Genomic DNA, 26,888 nt, shown 5'->3' on the forward strand with positions numbered 1-26,888 from the left:
TCTATTGATTTGAGTCTTCTCCCTTTTTTTCTTGATGAGTCTGGCTAGTGGTTTATCTATTTTGTTTATCTTCTCAAAGAACCAGCTTTTAGTTTTATTGATCTTTGCTATTGTTTCCTTCATTTCTTTTTCATTTATTTCTGATCTGATTTTTATGATTTCTTTCTTCTGCTAGCTTTGGGGTTTTTTTGTTCTTCTTTCTCTAATTGCTTGAGGTGCAAGGTTAGGTTGTTTATTCGAGATGTTTCCTGCTTCTTAAGGTGGGCTTGTATTGCTATAAACTTCCCCTTAGAACTGCTTTTGCTGCATCCCATAGGTTTTGGGTCGTTGTGTCTCCATTGTCATTTGTTTCTAGGTATTTTTTATTTCCTCTTTGATTTCTTCAGTGATCACTTCTTATTAAGTAGTGTATTGTTTAGCCTCCATGTGTTTGTATTTTTACAGATCTTTTCCTGTAATTGATATCTAGTCTCATGGCATTGTGGTCAGAAAAGATACTTGATACAATTTCAGTTTCTTAAATTTACCAAGGCTTGATTTGTGACCCAAGATATGATCTATCCTGGAGAATGTTCCATGAGCACTTGAGAAAAATGTGTATTCTGTTGTTTTTGGATGGAGTGTCCTATAAATATCAATTAAGTCCATCTTGTTTAATGTATCATTTAAAGCTTGTGTTTCCTTATTTATTTTCATTTTGGATGATCTGTCCATGGGTGAAAGTGGGGTGTTAAAGTCCCCTACTATGAATGTGTTACTGTCGATCTCCCCTTTTATGGCTGTTAGTATTTGCCTTATGTATTGAGGTGCTCCTATGTTGGGTGCATAAATATTTACAATTGTTATATCTTCTTCTTGGATCGATCCCTTGATCATTATGTAGTGTCCTTCTTTGTCCCTTTTAATAGTCCTTATTTTAAAGTCTATTTTGTCTGATATGAGAATTGCTACTTTCAGCTTTCTTTTGGTTTCCATTTGCATGGAATATCTTTTTCCATCCCTTTACTTTCAGTCTGTATGTGTCTCTAGGTCTGAAGTGGGTCTCTTGTAGACAGCATATATAAGGGTCTTGTTTTTGTATCCATTCAGCCAATCTGTGTCTTTTGGTGGGAGCATTTAGTCCATTTACATTTAAGGTAATTATCGATATGTATGTTCCTATTGCCATTTTCTATATTGTTTTGGGTTCGTTACTATAGGTCGTTTCCTTCTCTTGTGTTTCTTGTCTAGAGAAGTTCCTTTAGCATTTGTTGTAAAGCTGGTTTGGTGGTGCTGAACTCTCTCAGCTTTTGCTTGTCTGTAAAGGTTTTAATTTCTCCATCAAATCTGAATGAGATCCTTGCTGGGTAGAGTAGTCTTGGCTGCAGGTTCTTCTCCTTCATCACTTTCAGTATGTCCTGCCACTCCCTTCTGGCTTGTAGGGTTTCTGCTGAGAGATCAGCTGTTAACCTTATGGGGATTCCCTTGTGTGTTATTTGTTGTTTTTCCCTTGCTGCTTTTAATATGCTTTCTTGTATTTAATTTTTGACAGTTTGATTAATATGTGTCTTGGCGTGTTTCTCCTTGTATTTATCCTGTAGTGGGACTCTCTGTGCTTCCTGGACTTGATTAACTATTTCCTTTCCCATATTAGGGAAGTTTTCAACTATAATCTCTTCAAATACTTTCTCAGTCCCTTTCTTTCTTTCTTCTTCTTCTGGAACCCCTATAATTCGAATGTTGGTGTGTTTCATGTTGTCCCAGAGGTCTCTGAGACTGTCCTCAGTTCTTTTCATTCTTTTTTCTTTATTCTGCTCTGCAGTAGTTATTTCCACTACTTTATCTTCCAGGTCACTTATCCGTTCTTCTGCCTCAGTTATTCTGCTATTGATCCTATCTAGAGTACTTTTTATTTCATTTATTGCGTTGTTCATCGTTGCTTGTTTCATCTTTAGTTCTTGTAGGTCCTTGTTAACTGTTTCTTGCATTTTGTCCATTCTACTTCCAAGATTTCTGATCATCCTTACTATCATTATTCTGAATTCTTTTTCAGGTAGATTGCCTATTTCCTCTTCATTTGTTAGGTCTGGTGGGTTTTTATCTTGCTCCTTCATCTGCTGTGTGTTTTTTCTGTCTTCTCATTTTGCTTATCTTACTGTGTTTGGGGTCTCCTTTTTGCAGGCTGCACGTTCGTAGTTCCCGTTGTTTTTGATGTCTGTCTCCAGTGGCTAAGGTTGTTTCAGTGGGTTGTGTAGGCTTCCTGGTGGAGGGGACTAGTGCCTGTGTTGTGCTGGATGAGGCTGGATCTTGTCTCTCTAGTGGGCAGGTTCACGTCTGGTGGTGTGTTTTGGGGTGTCTGTGGCCTTGTTATGATTTTAGGCAGCCTCTCTGTTAATGGGTGGGGTTGTGTTCCTGTTTTGCTAGTTGTTTGGCATAGGTTGTCCAGCACTGTAGCTTACTGGTCGTTGAGTGAAGCTGGGTGCTGGTGTTAAGATGGAGGTCTCTGGGAGATTTCCACCGTTTAATATTATGTGGAGCTGGGAGGTCTCTTGTTGACCAGTGTCCTGAAGTTGGCTCTCCTACCTCAGAGGCAGAGCCCTGACTCCTGGGCTGGAGCACCAAGAGCCTTTCATCCACACGGCTCAGAATAAAAGGGAGAAAAAGTAGAGAGAATTGGTAGAAGTATGAGGAAAGAAAGAGGGAAAGGAGGAAAGGAAGGAAGGAAGAAAGAAGCAAAGAAGGAAAGAAAGGAGGGAGGGAGGGAGGAAGGAAGGAAGGAGGGAAAGAAGGAAAAAAAGACAGAAAGAAAAAGATACAGTAAAAATAAAATAAAGTATAATATAGTTATTGAATTAAAAAATATTTAGGAAAAAAAAAAAGGGACGGATAGAACCTTAGGACAAATGTTGGGAGCAAAGCTATACAGAGAAAATCTTACACAGAAGCATACACATACACCTTCACAAAAAGAGGTAAAGGGGGAAAAATCATAAATCTTGCTCTCAGAGACCACCTCCTCAGTTTGGGGTGATTCGTTGTCTAAAGGAGGGAAGGAAGGAAGGAAAGAAAGAAAGAACGAAGGTAAAGTATAATAATTTATTACAATTAAAATTAATTATTAAGAAAAAAATTTAAAAAAAAAAACCATGGCCGGATAGAGCCCTAGGACAAATGGTGGAAGCAAGAGTATACAGACAAGATCTCACACAGAAAGCATACACGTACACATTCACAAAAAGAGGAAAAGGGGAAAAAATCATAGATCTCGCTCCTAAATTCCCCCTCTTCAATTTGGGATCATTCCTTGTCTATTCAGGTATTCCACAGATGCAGGGTATATCAAGTTGATTGTGGAGCTTTAACCCGCTGCTCCTGTGGCTGCTGGGAGAGATTTCCCTTTCTCTTCTTTGTTCTCACAGCTCACAGGAGCTCAGCCTTGGATTTGGCCCTGCCCCTGTGTGTAGGTCGCTGGAGGGCGTCTGTTTTTTGCTCCGACAGGACAGGGTTAAAGGAGCCGCTGATTCGGGGGCTCCAGCTCCACTCAGGCCGGGGGTTGGGGATGGGGGAAGGAGGGGCACTGCGTGCGGGGCGGGCCTGCGGCGGCAGAGGCGGCGCAACGTTGCGGCAGAGGCCGGCGTGACGTTGCACCAGCCTGAGGCCCGCCGTGCGCTGTCCCGGGGAAGTTGTCCCTGGATCCCGGGAACCTGGCAGTGGCAGGCTGCACAGGCTCCGCGGAAGAGGTGTTTGGAGAGTGACCTGTGCTCGCACACAGGCCCCTTGGTGGCGGCAGCAGCAGCCCCAGCGTCTCCCGCCCGTCTCTGGGGTCCGCGGTCTCAGCCGCGGCTCGCACCCCGTCTCTGGGGTTTTGTGCTTTCAGCCGTGGCTCGCGCCCGCCTCTGGGGTTCTCGCTTTTAGCCGCGGCTCGCGCCCGTCTCTGGAGATCCTTTAAGCAGCGTTCTTAAACCCCTCTCCTCGCGCACCAGGAAACAAAGGAGGGAAAAAAGTCTCTTGCCTCTTCGGCAGGTGCAGGCTTTTCCCCCGAACTCCCTCCCGCTAGTCGTGGTGCACTAACCCCTTCAGGCTATGTTCAAGCTGCCAACCCCAGTCCTCTCCCTGAGCTCTGTCCAAAACCGAAACCCGAGCCTCAGCTCGCAGCCCCGCCCACCCCGGCGAGTGAGCAGACAAGCCTCTCGGGTTGGTGAGTGCCGGTCAGCCGGTCAGCACCGATCTTCTGTGCAGGAATCTCCCCGCTTTGCCCTCCGCACCCGTCGCTGTGCACTACTCTGCGGTCCCGAAACTGCCCCCTGCGCCTCCCGCAGTCTCCGCCCGCGGAGGGGCTTCCTAGTGTGTGGAAACTTTTCCTCCTTCACAGCTCCCTCCCACTGGTGCAGGTGCCGTCCTTATTCTTTTGTCTCTGTTTTTTCTTTTGCCCTACCCAGGTACGTGGGGAGTTTCTTGCCTTTGGGAGGTCTGAGGTCTTCCGCCAGCCTTCAGTAGGTGTTCTGTAGGAGTTGTTCCACGTGTGGATGTATTTCTGGTGTATCCGTGGGGAGGAAGGCGATCTCCGCGTCTTACTCTTCCCACCATCTTCCCCAGGATCTGTCTTAGTCTTTTGATGATTCAGAGACGTATGTTGGAACATCCATAGTGACACCATTTTAGACAGCAAAAACCTGTGTTTAGTCACGTCCGGATCAGCTGACTCTTCACTAGGGCGACTACTCTCATCCACATTTCTCATCCTGCAACAGGCTGGCCAGGGCAATGTTTCCCATGGTGACAACAGAGGCCTGTAGAATCCTTTCCAAGAGGCTCTAAGACTGTCCTTCTTTGTTGAAGACACAAAATTTTAGCTTCTAGATTATACCAGAGACTTGAGGCAAACACCTAAACTTATACAGTGATGTACATCAATTACTTCTCAATGTACTGCAGCTTCATCTCCTTTTTTGCTTTGCTGAGTGTAAGTATTTAACTCTTCCATGCCCATCTGTTTGTGTTGCTCAAGTTCATCAATTTTTAAGATTGTTCTTTTAAGTTGCAGAAATCAGGATCATAGCTTTGAAGGTCTGTTTGAGCGCTGAAGCACCTTCCAGTCACCGTTCGGGACCTCACGCAAACGACCCACTGCTCTTCCGGGCCACTTCTTAAAATTACAAAATTATAGAAATGGGAGAATAGATTGGTATGGGTATACAAAGGGCAATATAAAAGATCTTTGTGGTGACAGAAATATTCTGTAACTTCACTGATTCAATATCAATCATCCTGGATGTGGTATTATAATTTTGCAAGGTGTTACCATTGGGAAAATATGGGTAAAGGGTACACAGGATCTCTCTGCATTTTTCTTACAATTACATGTGAATCTACAATTATCTCCATAAAAAAGATTTTAATTCAAAGAAAGTCATCAACTTAAACATTTAAAAATATGTGCAAACTTATAAATACAATATGTCTCAATAAAAAGTTATGTAGTAAAAAAATACTTTTAAAAGACATAAATTTTAAAAAACTGTCCAGACCAGCGTTATCCCACAACTTCTGCAATTACTGATATATTCTATATTTCTGTGCTGTCTAAAACAGTAGTCACTAGCCACACATGGCTAAATAAACACTTAAAATGTGACTAATATGACTGAAAACTCAATTTTTTATTTTATTCATTTAATAAATTTAAATAGCCACATGTCATTGGTGGCTACCATATTGGACAAGGCAGGTCTAGACATTACAAAGAATGGGGAAAGATCATCATACGCTAAGATGAAACTATGCCAAAGTGTATTCAGAAAAAAATGTAAATTGTATAACATTGTATGATACCATTTGTGTGACAAAAACAAGGAAATAAATGTAGAGAAGCGTGTATATGAAATATACATTTATATATGCTTTTACTTCTACTACATAGCCTTCTGTACTATTTAAATTTTTTTGACAATAATTCTGTGCTGCTTTCTTTTAAAAGCCAAAAGCCCATGTTGGAATTTAAATTTCTGATACCTTGAAAATTCATATACTATTCAACAATACAAAAATAAATCACATGTTAGCATATTTCAGAAAGTTTAAGTTTTATTTGGTCTGCTAGATTCTAGTTTGTCAATTTTTTTCCCAAGTGTGGCCTTTTTTTGGACTTAGTATACATACAATTACCCACAGGAAAAAGGAGACAAATAAGGAAAAAACAAGTATAAATAATGGGAACTTATGAAATCAAGTTAATTAACTTCTTACATAAACAGCTGTAAGATCTGGATATTTATATCAAGTGTTCTATCAGAAAGCAAAATTTCCTTAGAAAAATAATGTCTACAGTTTTATTCATGATCATAGTTACAGAATTATGAATGAAGATTAATGAGTATTTATAATCACGTGAAGGGAGATAAAATCTCCAAGGTAGAAACAGATTTACAATCTGTTACAATTCTCTCATAACCTTGAACGGCAGAAAGAAAGGAAAGATTATAAAACAAATGATGGCTAACTCTATGTGTCAAGTGCCGTTCTAAACTTATGTAGAGGCAGGATTCCTCAGAATCAAAGATGCTGTTGATTGTAAGATGCACATAGTACTGTAGTATTTACTACTGAAAAAAATCTGTGCATAAGTGGATCCACACAGTTCAAACATGTGTTGTTTCAAGGAATCAACTGTACATGACATTATGGTAAAGGGAAAACTATGGAGACAGCAAAAAGATCAGTGCTTGCCAAAGTTAGCAGAGAGGGAGGGATGAGTAGGTGGAACACAAAGGATTTTTAGGATAGTGAAACTATTCTGTATGATACTGTATAGTGGATACATGTCATTATACCTTTGTCAAAACCATATTAAAACCCAAAAGTGAACCCTAAGGTAAAGTACAGCCTTAGGGTGATAATGATGTGTCAACACAGGTTCATCAACTGTAACAAATGTGCCACCTCCGGGGCAAGTTGTTGACACAGGGTATATGGGAATTCTCTGTACTTTCTGCTCAATGTTGCTGTGAACCTCAAACTACTCTAAAAAATAGTCTATTAAAATATTTTTTCCAATAAATGAGGACTTTTGCCATCATAGCTAACTATTCAATCAACTCTGTATCATCACTATCACAATACAAAATGGGCAACTGGATTCAAGCAGTTTGAACCTGGATTCTAATTCAGTTCTGCCACTTACCAGCAAGTTACTTACCCTCTCTATGCCTCAATCCTCTCATTTGTAAAAAAGGTATTAAGAAAGGTGTGAGAATTAAATGAATGAATATACAAGCAAAACTGTTTAGGACAGTGCTAGTTCAGTTATAATTTGGTAACTGTTAGCAATTACCATTGTGATTAACCATCAGATTGAGGAGATAACATGAAAAGCACACAATACAATGCCTCATACCTTAAATGTAAAATTAGCTACTTTCCTCTTCCTTGTGTAAAAAAAAAAAGTAATAAAACTCTTCCACACCATCAAGTGCGTATCAGAGAGAGGAGGATGAAGTATGGGATTATCAGAATCACCTCTGAAAGTTTTTCAAAACATACATACCCACAAACCCAAATACTAAATTAGAAACTGTGAGAGGTGTATATGGAAACACGTGTATTCTAACAAAGTTCTCCATAAGGTTCTAATACACACACACACACACACACACACACACACACACACACATTCTTACTTTACCCAACCCATCTACCATGCAAATCTAGTTCTGATGAAGTTATTGCACACCAGTGGTTAATGCGATTTAATGCACTGAAATATCATATATTTTAACATAAATTTCTTGGAGTTCCTATGTATTATCTAGATCAGGGCTGGCAAACAGAGTCCACAGTTCAAATCTGGCCCAGCACCTGATTTTATATATAAAGTTTTATTGAAACACAGCACACCCATTCATTTCCATATTGTCTACAGCTGCTTTCATACAACCACCACAGAGCTGAGTAGTTGCTACAGAGACTACATGGCCCACAAACTGGAAAATTCTTACTATCTGGCCTTTACAGAGAAAGTTTCCCAACCTTGGTCTAGATTATTCATGCAGCATGCTATTCAGTAGCTCAACTAGAACATTTACTGTTAACAATGAGTGCAGTGTAATTACAGCATCTCGAAGTACGTAAAAAACTAGAAGACTGGAACAAAGCAAACAGTTCTTCACACTAAGAGTACAGAGGACAGAAACAGTTTCCCTGCTAGCATTCCTGCTTTAAGGAAACTGTTCCTCCTCCAACTCCAAGCAAGATGGCTTGGCAAAGTTCAGACCCTCTCCCGTGGTCATAGGAGTGGACACACTGCCTCTTTCCAATGTGGAATAAGGAAAGACAAGCAGTCCCTCTCTAATGGTCAGCTGAGATTTGATATATCAACGCTGGCATCCATGTCCCCACTACACAAAGGAAAGAAGCTACTCTGCATTAGGAGAAAATGAAGCTGAAGGGCAGAGATGAGGAGAGAGAGAAGATTGTCTTGGTGACATTCTCAGCTCAGGTTCCAGTTATCCTTGAGCCCAACTGCACTCCTGCCATCCTGAGTTTGGGTTATGTGGACCAGTAAATTCCCCTTTTTGCCCAAGTAGATTTTTAAAAGGTTGGTGACATCTGCAATCCAAGGATTCTAACTAACACGACAAGCAACTTCTTCAGCTCACAAAAGGGTTTGTTCATTCGTTCATTTGTTCATTTATTTTAATGATAATGGGGATAGTTTTAGTCACCAGTTCTGTTCATCCTTCATTAAATCCTTCATAAATTAACAGATGTTCATAATACACACACACACACACACACACACACACACACACACACACACACATGTTAAAAAACTGAATGAGGGTACAGTAACATCTCAATCAGTAATTAACAGTATTTTTCACTTGATTTTTCCTAGTATAAAACAACTGATAAAAAACACAGGTTATCTGATATATATACAAAGAAACCCCTTCAGGTACATTTAGCCCTATCATTTCCATCTCCTCAACAATAATTATCAGTAATCAGAAAGATGAGCCTAGGACACTATAATATTCTGAGTTATCAAAGAAAGATTCTATCATATTTAGTATGTATTAACCCTAGAAAGTAGAGTAATTCATTTGGAAAATTTTCAACACGATTTGAGACAAAAATCAAAAATATTCTGTTAGCCGTCTATAATTCAGGAAATTAAGTTCTTCATAATATCTCATTTAAAGAAGGCTCAAGTTTCACTCTACTTTCAAATTAGCTGCCTGTAGCTCTATTTTAAGGAGAATTTAACAGAAGATATCATCCTACAAATGGATAATTATTGCACTGGGTGAGAATTTTACTTGCATATTTTATAAATAAAATACTGCCTTGAATCAACTTTTTAAATTCCAAAGCTTAAACTATTTGATATTTTATTCTTGAATTATCTATCTGTAATACAATCCAATCATAAAATAATATTAGAAATAGATGATGCTTTGAAAGAGAATTTCACATAACCCTGATATTGAAATAACATCTCTCTGGATTATGTGGCTGTTGGGAGTTCTGTTAAAATCACACTACATCAAGACACTTTAAATGACTAACCAACCCTAACTACCCTAATACACCCTTAGGATACTCTCTAGAGGAAAGGAGGTCCACAATGCATTTTAAATTTTTAACAAAATACATACATACACACACACACACACACACACACACACACACACACGTTCATCTATCCTGAGGGATCTGAAGGCCTCCAATTCATCTTTTGTTATTTTACAATGCCTTATTCTGTATTCCTCATTACTCTATGGCCTATCAAAGCATCAAGACCATACTGAGATGCTCAACAAACACTCTTCATATCAAAGCACACATCTTTAAGAACATTAAATAGTGCAAAAAAGGCTTATAATAAAGAGTACTCTGCCTGTCCTCTCCTCAAACCCCAATTTTCGTTATCTTAGCTACCTAGACAGTTGCCTCAATATCTAATATATGTATACTACTATTGCTTGAGATATTAATAACTAATCATAACATTAATATCTAACATGTATTGTGTTACTAAGTGCCAGACACAGAACTTTATATATATTCTCTCATTTCATCTTCACGACAGCTTCATGAGGTAGGAGCTATTATATTCCCGTTTTAGTCTGGAAAATTGGAACACAGTTCAATAACTTGCCCAGAGTCACAAAGCTAGTAAGTACAAAACTAGGATCTGAACTCAAGTAGCCAAACACCAGCACTCTCACTTTTAACCTGCATCCTCTTATATTTACCCACTCCACAGTCCCCTCTTAATAAATACTTTTGGGATAGGTCTCACAAATTAAATAAAAATAGGGATCGAAATAAAACAAAGATGTCAAAACAGTAAAATGGCATTTCTCACAATCAAATATAATTTTTTGGTTCTACACGTCAGTAATTTTCAACTCTGGCTTTGCCACAATCCATGAGGTCACCCATTAGTGGCATTTTCATTTTTATATATTGACTCAGTAGTTACTATGCTTAGGGTATAGTATTTTTAAATCTAAATTACAAGTATATGGCCTATAGCATTTTTGCTGAATAAAAAAGGCATCAGATCCTAAAGACTGACAGAAAGACATGTTTTGAAGGGAAAGAGTGTGCCAGCAATCTATCAGAAAAAGAAAAGTAATTTTCAAAGTAACTTTCCATCTGCTTTATGAAAACAAATGAGTTAATTTATATATCTGTACACATGTGTATCTCTATATAATCGGGCAAAAAAAATTAGTAATGGAAAAAGGCAAAATCACTTTCACTGAAGAAAAGTTTCAAAAAATAGATTCTGTAAAATCTGTAAAGACAGGAGATGTAGTAGTTCTTCAGTTTAATATTCTAAACAAAGAAAAAATGAGACATGAATATGGACAAATTTACTGTGAAGCAAAAAAGTTACCATTAAAAAAAAATGAGACATTAGAGAAAAAGCAGTAGTTTGAAATTGAGAAAAAAAGGAAGCAAGCAAGGGATGAAAGCCCCAGGTAATCTAGGCAATCCAGTTCAAAGCTCTGAGTCAGACCTTGCTGAGACAGAGAGCCCTTATAAATACTCTGGCTGAAGGGAGTATTGTGGCCTCATTCTATGAAAGAGCAGAGAAGGCTTACTGAGGACGTACTAGTGAGTGAAACGGAAGGCTGGTGACAGCAAGCCAGCTGGACCTGTAGACCAACATATGGTCTTTATCTCTGCTGAAGTTTTACTTCTAACCATTCTAGATAACAGGAATCCGAACCTACTTACAGGCTACACTTCTCATTTCAGCACTTATTTGTATTCTGATATCTTTCCAACTGGATCATTAACTTCTGGAGAGCAGAAGCTATTCTATTTATTCTATTTTCATCCATATAACCTAGTACAGTGCTATGCATCTAGCAGATAGATGCTCAAGCCTATCAATCTTGAAAAATCACAACATACAACAGAGCATTAGAGTTTAAAAAAATCTGAAGAGAGCGTCCAGTCTAGCCTCTTTATCTTAAAAGCAAAGAAACTAAGTGTAGTTTAAATGTCCACTAGCCTAAAATGGAAGAGCTGGGATTAGCACCCTAATCCCCTGATACTCAGTTTATCTTTTTCCAAATAGCCTCTAATTTCTTCCATTAAAATAAAACAATCTTATTTCATCAGAAAATAAAGTCAACAGCATCAGTACTCACTATATGTCAGAGCCCTTTACATTTGCTTGGCAGTCTGCATGCCCAGGTCTGTGATGACTGTTTTACAAACAATATTCTAGTTAATACTCACAACGACTCTAAGAGGTAGGTACTATTATCCTAATTTCACAAAAGCGTAAAATGTAATTTGACCATGATGATAGTAAGTGGCAGAACCTAGATTCTCCATTTGTCACCAGTCTTGGCTCTTGACCAGTATCCTATACTGTTTCTCACTGTATTTACCACAAATATACTGAAGTCTCAAGATAAACAAATGTTTAAGTGACTGACTAAATGAATGGATTATTTAATTAATTGAAAAGTAAGGTTCTCTCATAGCAAATATCTCTAAAAAGAAGGGTTCGTTGTTAATCTAATTACATAATTCCCTAAGAAAAGTTTTAACAGTGAGCAGTCTGCATACTAACAGGAGATTTAAGGATAGCTAATTTCTTTATCCCACAAATAATTCATCTATTCAACAAATAGTGAGAAACTATTTTTGTGACGCAGTGTTAAATTTGAACATAAAAAGTAAAATAAACTTGTTCCTACAAGATCCTATTCCACTAAATTAAAACCCACACAAGTTTCTACACCAGTCATCAAAATCAAAATAAATATATAACACCACCCTCCTTTTGGTGGAGAAAGGAGTAACATTAACTGAGCACATACAATGTGCCAGTTCTTAAACCTCAACAAAGAGTCTCACCTAATCCCTTAAAGCCAAGTGAACTAGGCAGCATCTCCATTTTCTGATGCACAAATTGAGGTTTTAAGAGATTAAGAACCTGTCTCAGGTTACCTGGCTAATTACTACAAATCCAGAATTGGAACCCAAGTTTGACCAAAAGTCTATGTTCTCTCCAAAAACGAGTAAATGGTACTATTATTTGCTCATCAACGCAAAAAAGGTTTGTTAGGTTTCTTTCCAAGGGAGTAGGAAGACACCGCTTACTTTAACAACAAAAATGAATATATTATCTCACTTAATCCTTAGCTTATTCGTTATTATTATTTCATCCCATTATTATAAATCATGAAGCCAAAACTCAGGGAAGTAGCTTGCCCAAGAATGCACAGCAAGAAAGCAGAACTATACCAGGTCTGTACCAGGTGCGAATGCAAAACTAACCACAGCAAAAATTCAGAAAGACCTTAGGCCTGGTAGTTATGAGCTTAAGACTCAAAACACCTAAACTAAGTGGACCTTGTGTTTGTCAAGCAAAAAGGAATGGTAGATATCATCTACTTCAACTTCCACTTTCAATGATGAGGAAGTTGATTTTCTAGTAATAGTCTATTAAATGGCAACCTGAAAACTGGTCTCTAAATTCCAAGCCTACAGGCCATTACAATATACCAAGCAATTTCTGGATTTGTTGCCTGTTGAAATTATTCCTAAAGTACCAAACAATGAACTATTTCACAAAGCAAAGGTTTATGAAGAGAGAAGAGTTATGTTATAGAATCAATATTTAAGTATTTAAAATACTTTCACAGGAGTAGATGAATAGAAATATTCCTTAGCAACATTTTCAATGCATCATCTGAAAACTTTGTCTATTTCTTGATATATTTTTAGGGCCTAAAGTGTGAGCTAAAAGATAGATGTCTCCGATGCCAATTCTGAGAATTTTTTTTTACCACTTTGGTCAAAAAAAAAAAAAAGTTTAGTTTTACTGTAGAACTCTGTTTGTCAGAAATCCAAAGTAGCCTTTTCATTGAGAGTGGCCCAGGTATATTCCTAAGGAACTGTGCCACTGTTTTTGATAAGTCAAAGTGATGAATGAGAAGGTGATGAGTATTAACATATAACATGGGTAAGTGCTTGTATTTATATTATACTAAGTAATATAAGCATGGTATAATCCCAACTCCAGAAATAAACGGAATCATTCTAATACAAGATAACCAGGTAGAGACTTCCATGTTTGTTCACCCTACAACACAAAGATTGTCTTCAACCCTTAAGCTCATAAAAACCACAGGAGTTCTTCAGCAAGCTTTGCTGCTGCCCTCCGCACATCACTGTGGATCATTAAAAACCGGAATGCATCAAGAATTGCTTCCAGGCCTGAACTACCACTAGCTCGGCTATAAACTAACAGAATGCTACTGATCTTGGAGAGGGGCACTGTTTACTTACAGGTGAAGATACTCATGTGATGGGAAACGTGTTGCACTGTCCTCCTCTGGCTCCCGCCCCCCCCCCGAAAAAACACGGTACTTTGACAAGCTAATGTGAGCGTGGGTCTATTCCCAAAAGTTTTGACCTCTCTTTTAATCGCTTAAGGACAAACGCTCAAAGAAGGACATCCGACACAAGGGGCCCCGAGGTGCTGCCTACTGCATCACGGGAAGGACATCACTTTGGCCAAAAAACTGTGTTCGTCCCCTACACTCCCCCACAGTGAGCCAAATGGGAGAAATAGATAACCGTCATTCACTCTGGCGAAGGAAAAGAGAAGAAATCAAACCCACACGCGCTTCCTTCTCGCCCCGAGAGGCTTGGAGCAGGACTAGAGCTTAACGTGCGGTTCCAAACAAGCACCAGGCCCCCGCCGCCAGTGCACCCGCGAGTAGCGCGGCGACAGAGTAGAACCGTCAACATCTCCACCTCTGTCCTCCAGGCACAGCCAGGGACGGCGTCCCAGAGCCCGCCCCGGCCGGGCCCGCCCCGCTATCTCCTCCCCCGTTATCCGCTCACAGCCGCGCTCGGGCCTGGATTTGCCTCCCCGCCCTCCCCAACTTCCGCGCGTTCCACTACCCCGAACACGCAGGCCACCGCCCCCTGCAAGTCCGGGGGAGAAAGGTTGGAGGATCGCAGGGCTAGGAATGGGCTCGGCGCCGTTTCTCACCTCTGGATGGAGAAGGGGCACGCAGCCCGCTTCGGTCTCGTACTCATCCGGGCCGTCCGCCATCTTGGTGTTAAATCCCTCCTCCCGCTGCATGCCGGGAGAAAGCGTTTCACCCTCGCAGGGTTCGGGCAAGGCGGAGGGCGAGCGCGAGGGCGAGCTCGAGCCCCGACGGAGGCAACGCGGCCACCTCCTCCTCCTCCTTCCCTTTCCCCCGTGACGCCCCCTCTGCCCCCTCCCCCCTCGGGGCCGCACGGGTCGCTGCGCGCGTGCGCGCGTGCCGGGCCGGCCCGAGCGGGAGCGCGCTCTGCTGCACTGCGCCGGGGCAGGCGGGCGGAAGGCTCTGGGCGTGGGCGCTGCCACTCGCAAGCGGGCCCGCGCCCCAGGCAGCTGTGCGCCTCTGGCTACCCCGGGGAGTCGGCTGCTGGGCATCCGGGTAGTTAACGTGAGAAACCAAGCGGCGGCACGAGAACGAAAGCAGGGCTCCGGAGAGGCGCAGCCGAGATTCGGGATCCCCGGCAGTCGGGGCGGCCAAGCCCGCAAACCCCACTGTCCCGATACGAGACCCCCGGGACCGCTTCTCAGAGACCCGGAGTGGAACCATCACTTCGCTCCAGGTACTAGGTTTTGGGCTCTCAGGCTTGAATCCAAATGTGCATCGCTCCAGAAGACGAAACACGCACCCCTTTCTCCGCATTCAAAAAGGCCATCCCGCAATTTATGCCTCCGGGGGGCGCCCGGGAAAACACGGATAAAGCTTGGGATTTCCTCCTGGAGAAGCCTGTTAAAAATGATCGCAACCTGCCCTCATTGGTCTTGAATTAAGAGTAACCACGTTAAGAACGTACGCCCTCAAAGCCCGCACGCCCCCATCTGCTACATTTTAGCAGATTACATTTTAATGTAATCCAGGAATTCAGAACCAAAGTCATTTAAGCTGAATTCGCTGAAATGAGAACCAGATAAAATGACTAAAGCCATTATTAAACGGATACTAGGGCTGCATGGGGGGTGGAGGGGATTGCTTTCTAGAAATGTGCTGATGCGACTGTTATAGAAAGCATTTATCTTTGTTTTTAGCTATTAAAAATCGAAAATCCAATCTGCTCAGAGGACGATGTAGCAAAAATCGTGGAACATCTAGTAGAGATCCTGATACTAACCTGTCTCGTGTTAAAGCCAAACTGGAAGAAGCCTGCAATCCGATAACATCAGATTTATTTGTAAATCAAGAGGAAGGGCACTCCAGAGGAAGCTTGGATACTACTGGAAAAGGGAGGAGAAAGAGTCTTTTGTAAAGTTTAGGTTCCCGCCAAAGGACTCTAGGTCTAGGGAGAGCAGGGATCAGTTCTGGATTGGATGCTGTTTCTGAGGCGGGATTAGGAAAAGAGGATTAACCAGGGATTGGATGCTGTCGTGAGGAGAGGGCCCGTTCAGTAATTGGGTAGTCTAGTAATAAACGAAAATAGTAAAGTGGATCTGGGCATCACTGGCAAGAGAACAGTATCACTCAAGGAGGGGTAGATATGGCATTTGACAGATGCTGCATCGCAGGGGGGAAAAAGTAGCTTCCCTGTTAACTTTGTGGCTGGCTATGTCTGTGTTCCAGCACTGTTGCTTTTTCTCAGACTGAAATGAGAAAAAGCATTTTTCTCAGACTGAAATGAGAAAAAGCAACATTTTCATTCTTTTGGTCCTGGCCCAAACCAAGAATTTTGGTTTTGACTCTTCCACCCAGTATGCAGAACTAGTCAGAATTAGGGTTCTGCCTTTGGAGCTCCAAACTGCTTTCAGACACCTTTTAACATGGACAGAAATAATTTTCACTTCAACAATTCAGTCTTCATCTTGCCCCTCCTTACCCTATGTCACTGGTGTAGATAAAATCAAATTAGAGAATTAAGGGGAATATGTGGAATTTGACATGTTTTTAATTTAGGGATGTGGTGCTGTTACCGACCCCGTGTCCTTGGACCCTTTAATCAATAGAAATTGATAAGAGGCCAGATAAGAAATTCAGGTAAGGCTTTTACTGGGACTTGTGCTGCATGCAGCACGAGCGAATGAAACCAAGTAACAGGTGCCCTTGCTTGCTCCAAGGAGGGCAGGCTGGTTCCTTCAATGGGATGACTGGTAGGGGCCTATTGGTGGGTTGGGCTGGAGGTGGGGTGCTTAGGTGGTCTGGCCAGCCCCTTGGTGCTACTGTGTGCAGGGATTTGGGGAAATACCATGCCTTTGCTCCCCACACCTCCAAAACGGCAGCTAGTTTATGACCTTTTTGTATCTTATTGTTGATAATTGCCCTAACTGCATGCGTGTAGTTATTTTAAGTCCCTTATAGTTTCTTTGTCGTCTGCCTTCTTTTAACCAGCTGTTGATTTTTGTGTGTGTGTGTGTGTGTGGTTGTACATATAGATCAAGTAACACCCTAGTGGATGCTCATTTAACTTGCCCTGAGACACACCATGGTCTATTAGTCATTATAACAGAGCCCTGTGGGTGAAGATATTCTGGTTGCCATTCTGGCCTTGCATTATCACAATTATGTACACTTCCTTCTGTTGGTCAGGTACTACCATCTGGCCTCTGCTATTTTGTGTTCTTATCAATCGAATTAATATTAAGGAGCCCAGTCCCATAGCAGCATCTCTTACTGTCACCTACAGTGGATAAATACCACTGAGCTTCTCAAAGATGTCAGTGGTACCCTCACCACTGTATTTCTTACTGCCTTGGAGATAGGTGTGTCCACTGGGCTCTTACAAGAGACATAGTCAGATGGTGGGTTCTCAGGTATAATATTATACATTTGTTCTTACATTCTAACCTCCCAGAGCCTTCTGACACCTTCCTCAAGGAAGTCAAGGCACTTCTAGAATCTCTCCTTCATTTGCTATAGGCCTTCATCCTATCTAAGCTTTAAGGAGCCATCCCAGCAATATATTAGAACTAGCTCCATGTGTCCTTGCTATGTCATGAAACTCCAGGTGTTTTTCAATGTTAGTTAATTCTCTTCTGTCCACACTTGCCTTCACTGATCCAACACTTTCAGGATTCACTCCTCAGTTCCTTCAGGTAAATAAATATTAACCAGGTCTTACAGATCTTTGTTTATGTGTCTATTGCTTCATACAGGTTTTTGCAGGGGCTCCAGAAAAGGTAGGCTATTCTTAAGCAGAGCAGAGGAAGCTACTTGTACCAACACAGATTTCAGAAGACATTTTGACATTTCTCAGGCTTGTTCATCTAAATGCTACTGTTGCAAGTCTCAGGTTTCCAGTTATTCCCTTTTAGGTCCCTGCCTTTGGCATAGAAGACTTGTCAAGACAGTATTTCAGTCTCCTTTGTAGCTATGCTACCTTACAACTCAATCCTGGGTCTGATTGTGAGCACAGTTTGCTCTGTGGATACAAAAGATAAACACCTCTTTAAATACTGCCTTGGATGCTTTCTGGTTTTCACAGCCTGCCTAGACTTGAAAGTTGGTAACTTGAGCCTGTCCCTTCTTTTTTTTCTTTCTTTCTTTTTTCTTTTTCTTTTTTTTTTAAGTTTTCATGAGCCCTTAACAAAAATAAGCCAATCCACAGGTCTTATAATTACCATTGCCTTCCAGCTGTTCAAGGGTTATCCTTAGTTCATAAGCAAATGCTTGACCTTCTACCTATAATTCATCCCAGTCATCTACCAGTAAAAGTCTTAGTGATGCTGATTCAGGCCAGGGGTTATCACCACCCACACTTTGCACCAAAAGTGCAAGTGTCTGGCGAGGGATTCAGTTCCAGAATCCTTTTCTGGGTGTCTGCTTTCTAGGTCTACTCCTGAGATCAAATGTCTTATCTTGGGTTCCCTCGAAAGGTAGAGTCTGAGACAAGGGTTTAGATGCCGTTGGTTTGCTTTGGAAGTAATTCCAAGAGACAGGAGTGTGAGTATGGAGAAGAATGGTAAATAGAAGGAAAGAAAGCCAATCCAAGCATGCATTTTTGAGCTGGTCACCACTGTGGGTACCAAGAGCTTTGTCCTGATGAGAGCCTTTGAAGAGCTGTGTAATTGTGCCTCAGAATTGTCAGAACTGACTGACACGGAATCAGTTGATGATTGATTCACTGGCTCTACCCCTCAGTGGTTTCTCCAGTGAGTGTCAGCACTTTCCAGTCTGTGCCTGTGCCAGAATAGCTGGATGGGCTTCTGCAGGCATCCCAGGTGATGGTGGCAGAGAATTCCTACTGCAAAGTAGGAGATGCTCCATGCAATTGAGGCAAGGCTGTGGCAGAGCATAGTTGGCTGCAACAGCAATGGTTGGAGCAAAAAGGTAAGCCAAGAAAATATGAAGAATGAATAAAACATGTCTACGCACATGTACATCTGACTTGTGATAATCAGACTACGTCAAAGTTATTTCTCTGCGTGCCTGTCACCACTCCTAGATGCTAAGTACTTTAAAAATAGGGACATGGAATAAATTGGCATTATGTGTCTCCTGAAATGATGCATTGAGAAGAACACAATGTCGCTTCTGTGTTATTCCTACCAAAAGTCATATCCTGAATCTAATTGTGAATAAACATCTGACAAACCCAAACTAAGGGACATTCTACAAAATTTATGGCCTGTACTCCTAAAAAAATGTCAATGTCATGAAAGACAAAGGAAGAGTGAGGAATTATTCCAAATTAAATAAAAATTGAATGCAACGTATGATCCAGAATTTTGTTTTCCTATAGCAGACACTTATTGGAACAATTGCCAAAATTTGAATACAATCCATATAGTAGACAATCCTTTTGCATCAATGCTAATTTCCTTATTTTAATCATTGTTCTATGGTTATATAAAAGAATGTTCTTGTTTTTAGGAAATATATGCTGAAGTATTTAAGAATAATGGAACATCATGGCTGAAAGTCTCCAAGAGAAATGATAATAAAATGTAAATATTTGAGGAATCTGAGTGAAGGATTTGTAGAAATTCTTTATTCACTTATTGCAACAAAGGTCTGAAATTATGTCAAAATAAAAAATTTTAATTTTAAACAAAATAAATGGATATATATTTATTCACATATATGCATATATGTGCATGTGTAATTAATTAATTAATTATCAAGCACCTAGTACAATGCCTGCTGTCATATAGTAGGTTTTCAGTAAATGTAGAAATCAGGAGAGGAGTGCTCTGAAACAAACCAAGGACAGGTTTCTAGGTGATCTAGCACTTCCTTTTCCCATGATGATAATTCAGGGCACTGTGCTTAGGATTTGAGCTCTTTCACTCTAAGCTATCATATAGTTACCAAGTACAAACTGTACTTTAAAAGTGTACCTTGATTTAACATTTAAGGAGGAAGTTATACTGATTCTCTACAATCTTTTTTAGAGGACAGAATCAGAAAGAATACTTCCTAACTCAACCAAGTGGGATTTATCCCAGCCACACAGGCTGATTCAATGGAAATCAATTAACATAATCCATCACATCAATAGGCTAAAAAAGAAAAATAAAATGATCATATCAATAGATGCGGAAGAAGCATTTGACAAAATCTAATACCCATTCATCATAAAAACTCTCAGTAAATTAGAAATAAATGGGAACATCCTCAACTTGATTTTAAAAATGAAAAACAGGGGCTTCCCTGGTGGTGCAGTGGTTGAGAGTCCGCCTGCCGCTGCAGGGGACGCGGGTTCATGACCCGCTCCGGGAGGATCCCATATGCCGCGGAGCGGCTGGGCCCGTGAGCCGTGGCCGCTGAGCTTGTGCTCTGCAACGGGAGAGGCCACAACAGTGAGAGGCCCACGTACCGCGAAAAAAAAAAAAAAAAAAAAAAATGAAAAACAAATATCTACAGCTAACATCACACTTAGTGGTGAGAAACTAGAAGCTTTCCCACTAAAATCAGGAATAAGGCAAGGATATTCCCTCTCATTGCTCCTTTCAGCACCATACTGGAAGTACTAGTTAATGCCATAAGAGAAGAAAATTTAATAAAAGGTATACAGATTGAGAAGGAAGAAATTAAACTGTCTTTGTTTGCAGATGGTGTGATCATCTATGTAGAAAATCTAAGAGATGTGACAAAAAAAATCCTGGAGCTAATAATTGATTATAGCAAGTTTGCAGGATACAAGATTAATACACATAAGTCAATTGCTTTCCTGTATACTAGCAGTGAACAAGTGGAATTTGAAATTAAGAACACAATGCAATTTACAAAAATGAAATAACTGGTATAAATCTAACAAAATATGTACAGGATCTGTATGAGGAAAACTGCAAAACTCTTAAGAACCAAATTAAAGAACTAAATAAGTGGAGAGGTATTCCATTTTCATAGATAGGAAGAGTCAATATTGTTCTTCCCAGCTTGATATATAAATCCAAGGCAATCCCAATCAAAATCCCAGAAAGTTATTCTGTGGATATTGACAAAATGATTCTAAAGCATATATGGAGAGGCAAAAAACAGAATAGTCAACAAATATTGAAAGAAAATAACAAAGGTCAAGGATGACACTACCCAATTTAAGACTAACTATACAGCTATAGTAATCAGGACAGTGTGTTATTGGTGAAAGACTAGACAAATAGATCAATGGAACAAAATAGAAAGCCCAGAAATAGACCCTGGTATAGATAGTGAACTTATCTGACAAATGAGATAAGGCATTACAATAGAGCAAAGATAGTGTTTTCAACAAATGGTGCTGGAACAACTGGACATCCACATGCACACAAAAAAAGTGACTCTAGACATAGACCTTAAACCCTTCACAAAGATTAACTCAAAATGGATGACAGATCTAAATGCAAACTATAAAAACTTCTAGAAGATACTATAGGAAAAAACCTAGATGACCTTGCTTATGGTGATGACTTTCTAGATACAACACCAAAGGGATGATCCATGAAAGAAATAATGGATAAGCTAGGCTTATTAAAACTTAAAAGCTTCTGCTCTGCAAAAAACAATGTCACAAGCATGAGAGTACAAGCCACAGACTGGGAGAAAATATTTGCAAAAGACACATCTGTTAAAGGACTTATCCAAATTATACAAAGAATGCTTAAAATTCAACAATAAGAAAACAAACAACCTGATTAAAAATAGGCCACAGTCTGAACAGACACATTACCAGAGAAGATATACAGATGACAAATAAGCTTATGAAAAGCTGCTCCACAACACGTCATCAGGGAAACGCAAATTAAAACGAGACTCCACTATATACCTATTAAAAAGGTCAAAATCTGGAACACTGACAACACCTAATGCTGGCCATGATGTGGAGGAGCAGCAGGAACTCTCATGCATTGCTGGTGGGAATGCAAAATGGGACAGCCACTTTGGAAGGCAGTTTGGCAGCTTCATCCGAAATGAACTATACTCATACCATAAGATCCAGCAATCATGCTTGTTGGTAGTTACCCAAAGGAGTTGAAATTTTATGTCCACACATAAAAACCTGCATATGGATGTTTATAGAAGCTTTATTCTTTACTGCCAAAACTTGGAAGGAACCAAGGTGTCCTTCAGTAGGTGAATGGACAAATTGTGGTACATACAATGGAGTATTATTCAGGGTCAAAAAAAAATGAGCCAACAAGCCATTAAACGACATGGAGGAAACTTAAATGCATATTACTCAGTGAAAGAAGTCTTTTTTTTTTTTTTGCGGTACGCGGGCCTCTCAACTGTTGTGGCCTCTCCTGTTGCGGAGCACAGGCTCCCGACGCGCAGGCTCAGCGGCCATGGCTCACGGGCCCACACACTCCGCGGAATGTGGGATCTTCCCAGGCCGGGGCACGAACCCGTGTCCCCCGCATCGGCAGACGGACTCCCAACCACCACGCCACCAGGGAAGCCCAAAGAAGCCAATTTTAAAAGGCTACTTATTGGCAACTATACTGCAATAAAAATTAATTTTAAAATAACAAAATAAAATAAAAAATAAAGGCTACATATTGTATGATTCTAAATATATGACATTCTGGAAAAGGCAAAACTATGGAGACAATAAAAAGATCGGTGGTTGTCCAGGGTTCGGGGGTGGGTACAGGTGAGGAAAGAGTAGGCAAAGCCCAGGGAATGTTTAGGGCATTGAAAATTCTCTATGATACTATAATGGAGGATACATGTCATTAACATTTGTCCAAACCCATAGAACGTACAACGCCAAGAATGAACTGTACTGTAAACTATGGACTTTGGCTGATAATGATGTGTCAATGTAGGTTCATTAATTGTAACAAATGTACCACTCTAATGGGGAATGTTGGTAATGGGGGAGGCTACGCATGTGTGAAGGCAGGGGGTACATGAGAAATCTGTGTACCTTTCCCTCAATTTTGTTGTGAACCTAAAATTGCCCTTTAAATATAAAAAAAATGTGCCTTTAGTCAATGAACAATTAGGATTAGGTAGCCATTAATAAAAATATAAAGATTACATTCTTGGGCAAGTACAAATGAAATAAATGAAATATGAAATGTGACTTTGTGAAAAGGTAAAAAATTACATATATTCCAGAATTTACTATAGTGATTATATGTAGAAAGAGAACAAAAATAGTCCAAGAAAAGAAGGAATTAGTTTAAGTAAAGGGGATAAAGATGCATTCTCTGGAAATGACCTTAATAATAAATTTTTATAAAATGAAAAGAAGGGCTTCCCTAGTGGCGCAGTGGTTGAGAGTCCGCCTGCCGATGCAGGGGACACGGGTTCGTGCCCCGGTCTGGGAAGATCCCACATGCCGCGGAGCAGCTGGGCCCGTGAGCCATGGCCGCTGAGTCTGTGCATCCGGAGCCTGTGCTCCGCAACGGGAGAGGCCACAACAGTGAGAGACCCGCGTACCGCCAAAAAATAAAAAATAAAAAATAAATAAAAAAAATAGGGATGATGTCTTATCCATCTTTATATTCTCAGCCATCTCTTCTACCTTGTAGGGAGAGCCTGCCTGAGAAGGAGCCCAAGCAGAGAAAAGCAGGCAAGAGCTGGAGGATAAGGCACAGCCCTTTAGAATCAGCCGTGAACTCACTGACACTAGAACATTGTTAATCTCTCAACTTTCTTTTACATAAACCGGTGAATTCTCCTTTAGCCTGAACTAGTTTGAGTCAGGCTCCTGCACTTGCAACCAAAAACAACCACCACCAAACAAACTAAAACTAAAGCAGTTGGTTTGTCCTACTCAGGGGCTTCCCTATGTTGGAGATCTACTTACCTTGAATTGAAACAAAGATAAATAGGTCCTTTGCTTAATCTTTGTGTGGCAAACAGTATTCGAATTCACACCAGTGCTGGTGATTTTCTCCTTTGCATTTGACTACTGCTCCTGTTTCTTTCCCAGCTGCACTTGAGATCTGGGCCAACCCCAGCTTTTTAATTTCACACATGGCATAATCATGTAGTTTCTTACCTCCTTCTTACATAACCTCTGAAAAGCTGTTTTCTGTGCTATTGGCACTGAGCCAGCCCATCCTCTATGACTTTTATATTTTTGAGCCTCATGGTTACAATAAAACATGTCATTGTGCAGCTTTTTAAAGAGTATGTGAATGTCTGAGACTATCATTCCTGGGTATGGCGAATGCAAGTAGACACAGATGGACTGGAGAGCTTTTCCCCAAAGTAAAAACCATTATTTCATTATACATGACCCTGGTACCAATATAATTCTAATTTTAATTATAAGCTTTAAAATTTTCAGAGTTTCTTAATATGAAACGCAAAACCATGTACTCTTTCTTAGAAATTATTTGCAATATAAAAATCCAGTCTCAAAAAGAATATAACTCAGAGAAGAAGAAATATGAATGGTTAATACATGTATGAGAAGTGCTAGATCTCATCCACGATTAAAGAAATGCATATCAAAATAACAATGCTGTACCATGTTTCACTAACAGATTGGCAAAGATTTAAAACAGATGCTCTCAGACACATGCTGTTGGTAAGAACACAGGCTGGCATAACCTTTTTGGATGGCATTTTTGTGGTATCTATGTAAATATCAAGTACATCTAATCTTTGGCCCAGCAATTCCATTTCTAGAAAGTTGCCTTCCAGATACATCACATAAGCATGCAAGAATATACATTACAAAGTCACTTATTGTAACAATGTTTGTAATAGTGAAAATCTAAAATCATTTAAATTGTATTTCAATAGATAAACAGTTAAGTGCATCATAGTACATCTGTACTGTGAAATATCTGGATGACATGGACAGATTGTTACGTGGAAAAAGCTAAATATAAGAGTGTGTGTGCATGTGTGTGTGTGTGTGCGCGTGTGTGTGTGTGTATACACAGTCATAAGCTCATTTGTGGGGAACAACTGTACATGCTTAAAAATCTGGAATGACACATATCAAACGGTGTGACTTCTGGGAAGTGGAATTTGAGAGCAAAAAATAGGATAATTTCTTTTTATTTCTTAACTCTATTTGCACAGCAAGCATACACTACTTTTTATAATAAAAAAGATTTTTAAATGCAGTCACAATTTTGCATTACTACACAATCCAAAAAACAACAAAAAATACAGTTAAACTCTGTTATAAAATTAAACGGTAATTAAACCATGCCTCTGTGCCAGTCATAGTAGGTGGTATTTTAGGATGCTAAGCAATTGAAGTATGAGAGGAAAGTAAATAAAAGTGTGTAAAACTGAAATTTAAAGGTCACTTTTTAATCTACACAGATAATATAAGTACTAATACAAATGAACTACTGAATTCAATTTTATGAGAGCAATTTATTGCATGGAATTATATTTTCAGTAGCCAACAGTGAAGTTACTGCTATCATTTGTCCTCAAGTTCATGTGTCCTCCTACTGCCCTGCCATTGCCATGTCCGGTAGGGCAGTAGGAATTATTTTGCAGGATCAGGGTTGTGGAATTTTCCCTACTTCCTATCCCTGCCCTAGAGAAAGCCAAGTGTTTTGGAATTATGGCCAGGGGCTCTGATATTATGGTATGCCTACAGAGGAAGGCACCAAGTGTTATAGTTGGGGGCAGTTGTTCTTCCCCTGCTTTGTAAGCAGAGCTATGAGAAGTTTAGGAGTTGCTAGAATTTGCTTATGAATAGAAGATTGAACTAAGTGTCCCCAACTACACCCCTGGGAGGAAACTGGGTAGATAACACAGGAAAGAAAAGGAAGGAAACACTGAGATACTGAGACAAGGTTGCTAGACCAACCCTATCATGGCCTTGCTAAATGGGGCTGGATTTAACAATTTTGTATTAAAGTGTTTCCGTATCTGTTTTCCTATCATGCTAAAAGCACCTGGGTACAACTGGAACAATGATGGCACATAGTAGGTACTTACTAAATATAGATTTGAATAAATAAATGAATCAATGAATAAACATCCAAGACAGAAGAAAGACTCATTAGACAGTGGCTTCATTAGAGAGCTCCCTAAAGGTAAGGGAGGAAAAAGCAGGTGACGAATGAGAGGGAATGGCAGAAAAGCATGCCGGGAAGAATTAGAAAGGGAATCTTGAGCTCTCTCAATAGTGCAGTATACTTGGGAGGCCTTATTATCCTTGCGTAACATAGGATAACCCAGAGAAATACACAAGCCAACTTAGATAGCTTAAAGCTAAGATAGAATGCCCAGATTTTCGCCAAATAAGAAGGGTCCCAGTGTTTGCAGTAAAGGAGAAATTTGGAGAGTTCCACCCTTGGTAAAACTCCCTTAGAGTTTGTGTAAAATAACTCATGTGATTTGTCTGCTCAGATTCTATTATTCCATACCAATTATGGATTCTATATCATCTATTATCGCAAACCACTGAGCCCCACCTCAACTCCAGAGGCAAATCATATCTAGGAAACTTCAGGACATCCAGGCACTTTCTGGCACACCCAGGAGCAGTATTACTGCAGTGCTACTACTACAAATATTAATACTCTTACTACCACCATACCATCCCCACCATGATCACCATCATTATCTGAGTGAAATCATCCAATAATAAATCATAACCCTAAAACGTGTCTGGGATCCTAAACAATCAGAATGGCATTTCCTTTCCTCTTCTGGGTGGGGTAACCAGGAGAGAGGTGGGCAGAGAAAGGAGAAATATTCCCTGTAGTTATATCTCTATCTCTGTAGCTATGTCTGTATGATAAGAAATATACTAGGAAAACTTTGAGATTTGAGAGGAGACCTTCAGGAACCAGATAGGTTCTGGAGCTTCAGAAATTCAAACTGGGACTCAGTACCTTCAGGATTTTTTTTCTTGTTCACTCCATCTCTCATGTTTACTTACTTCTGCTTGGATTCGTTCTTTCATTTAACAGATGGGCTATTTCCACTGGCAGAAAAACATATCTGCCAGCAGTCTTGGGCTAATATCATCCCAGTTAT

General features: G+C 40.2%; 1 protein-coding gene across 11 annotated transcripts in view; it reads right to left on the minus strand.

The window, feature by feature from the left end:
* ZDHHC17 (zinc finger DHHC-type palmitoyltransferase 17) overlaps positions 1-26,888 on the minus strand; it is a 248,781-nt gene that overhangs the window by 100,066 nt on the left and 121,827 nt on the right. The window contains exon 1 of one of the 11 annotated variants that reach the window (XM_032644963.1): positions 14,516-14,765. The exons of 9 other annotated variants lie outside the window; for them this stretch is intronic. In XM_032644963.1, coding sequence (XP_032500854.1) covers positions 14,516-14,608 — 93 coding nt within the window. In that variant the 5' untranslated portion in view covers positions 14,609-14,765. Of the gene's footprint in view, positions 1-14,515; positions 14,766-26,888 lie in introns of those variants that run through there. One more of the 11 variants, XM_032644974.1, reaches the window with a different exon arrangement.

Source organism: Phocoena sinus, chromosome 10 (assembly GCF_008692025.1).
Source record: "Phocoena sinus isolate mPhoSin1 chromosome 10, mPhoSin1.pri, whole genome shotgun sequence".
NCBI lineage: Eukaryota > Metazoa > Chordata > Mammalia > Artiodactyla > Phocoenidae > Phocoena > Phocoena sinus.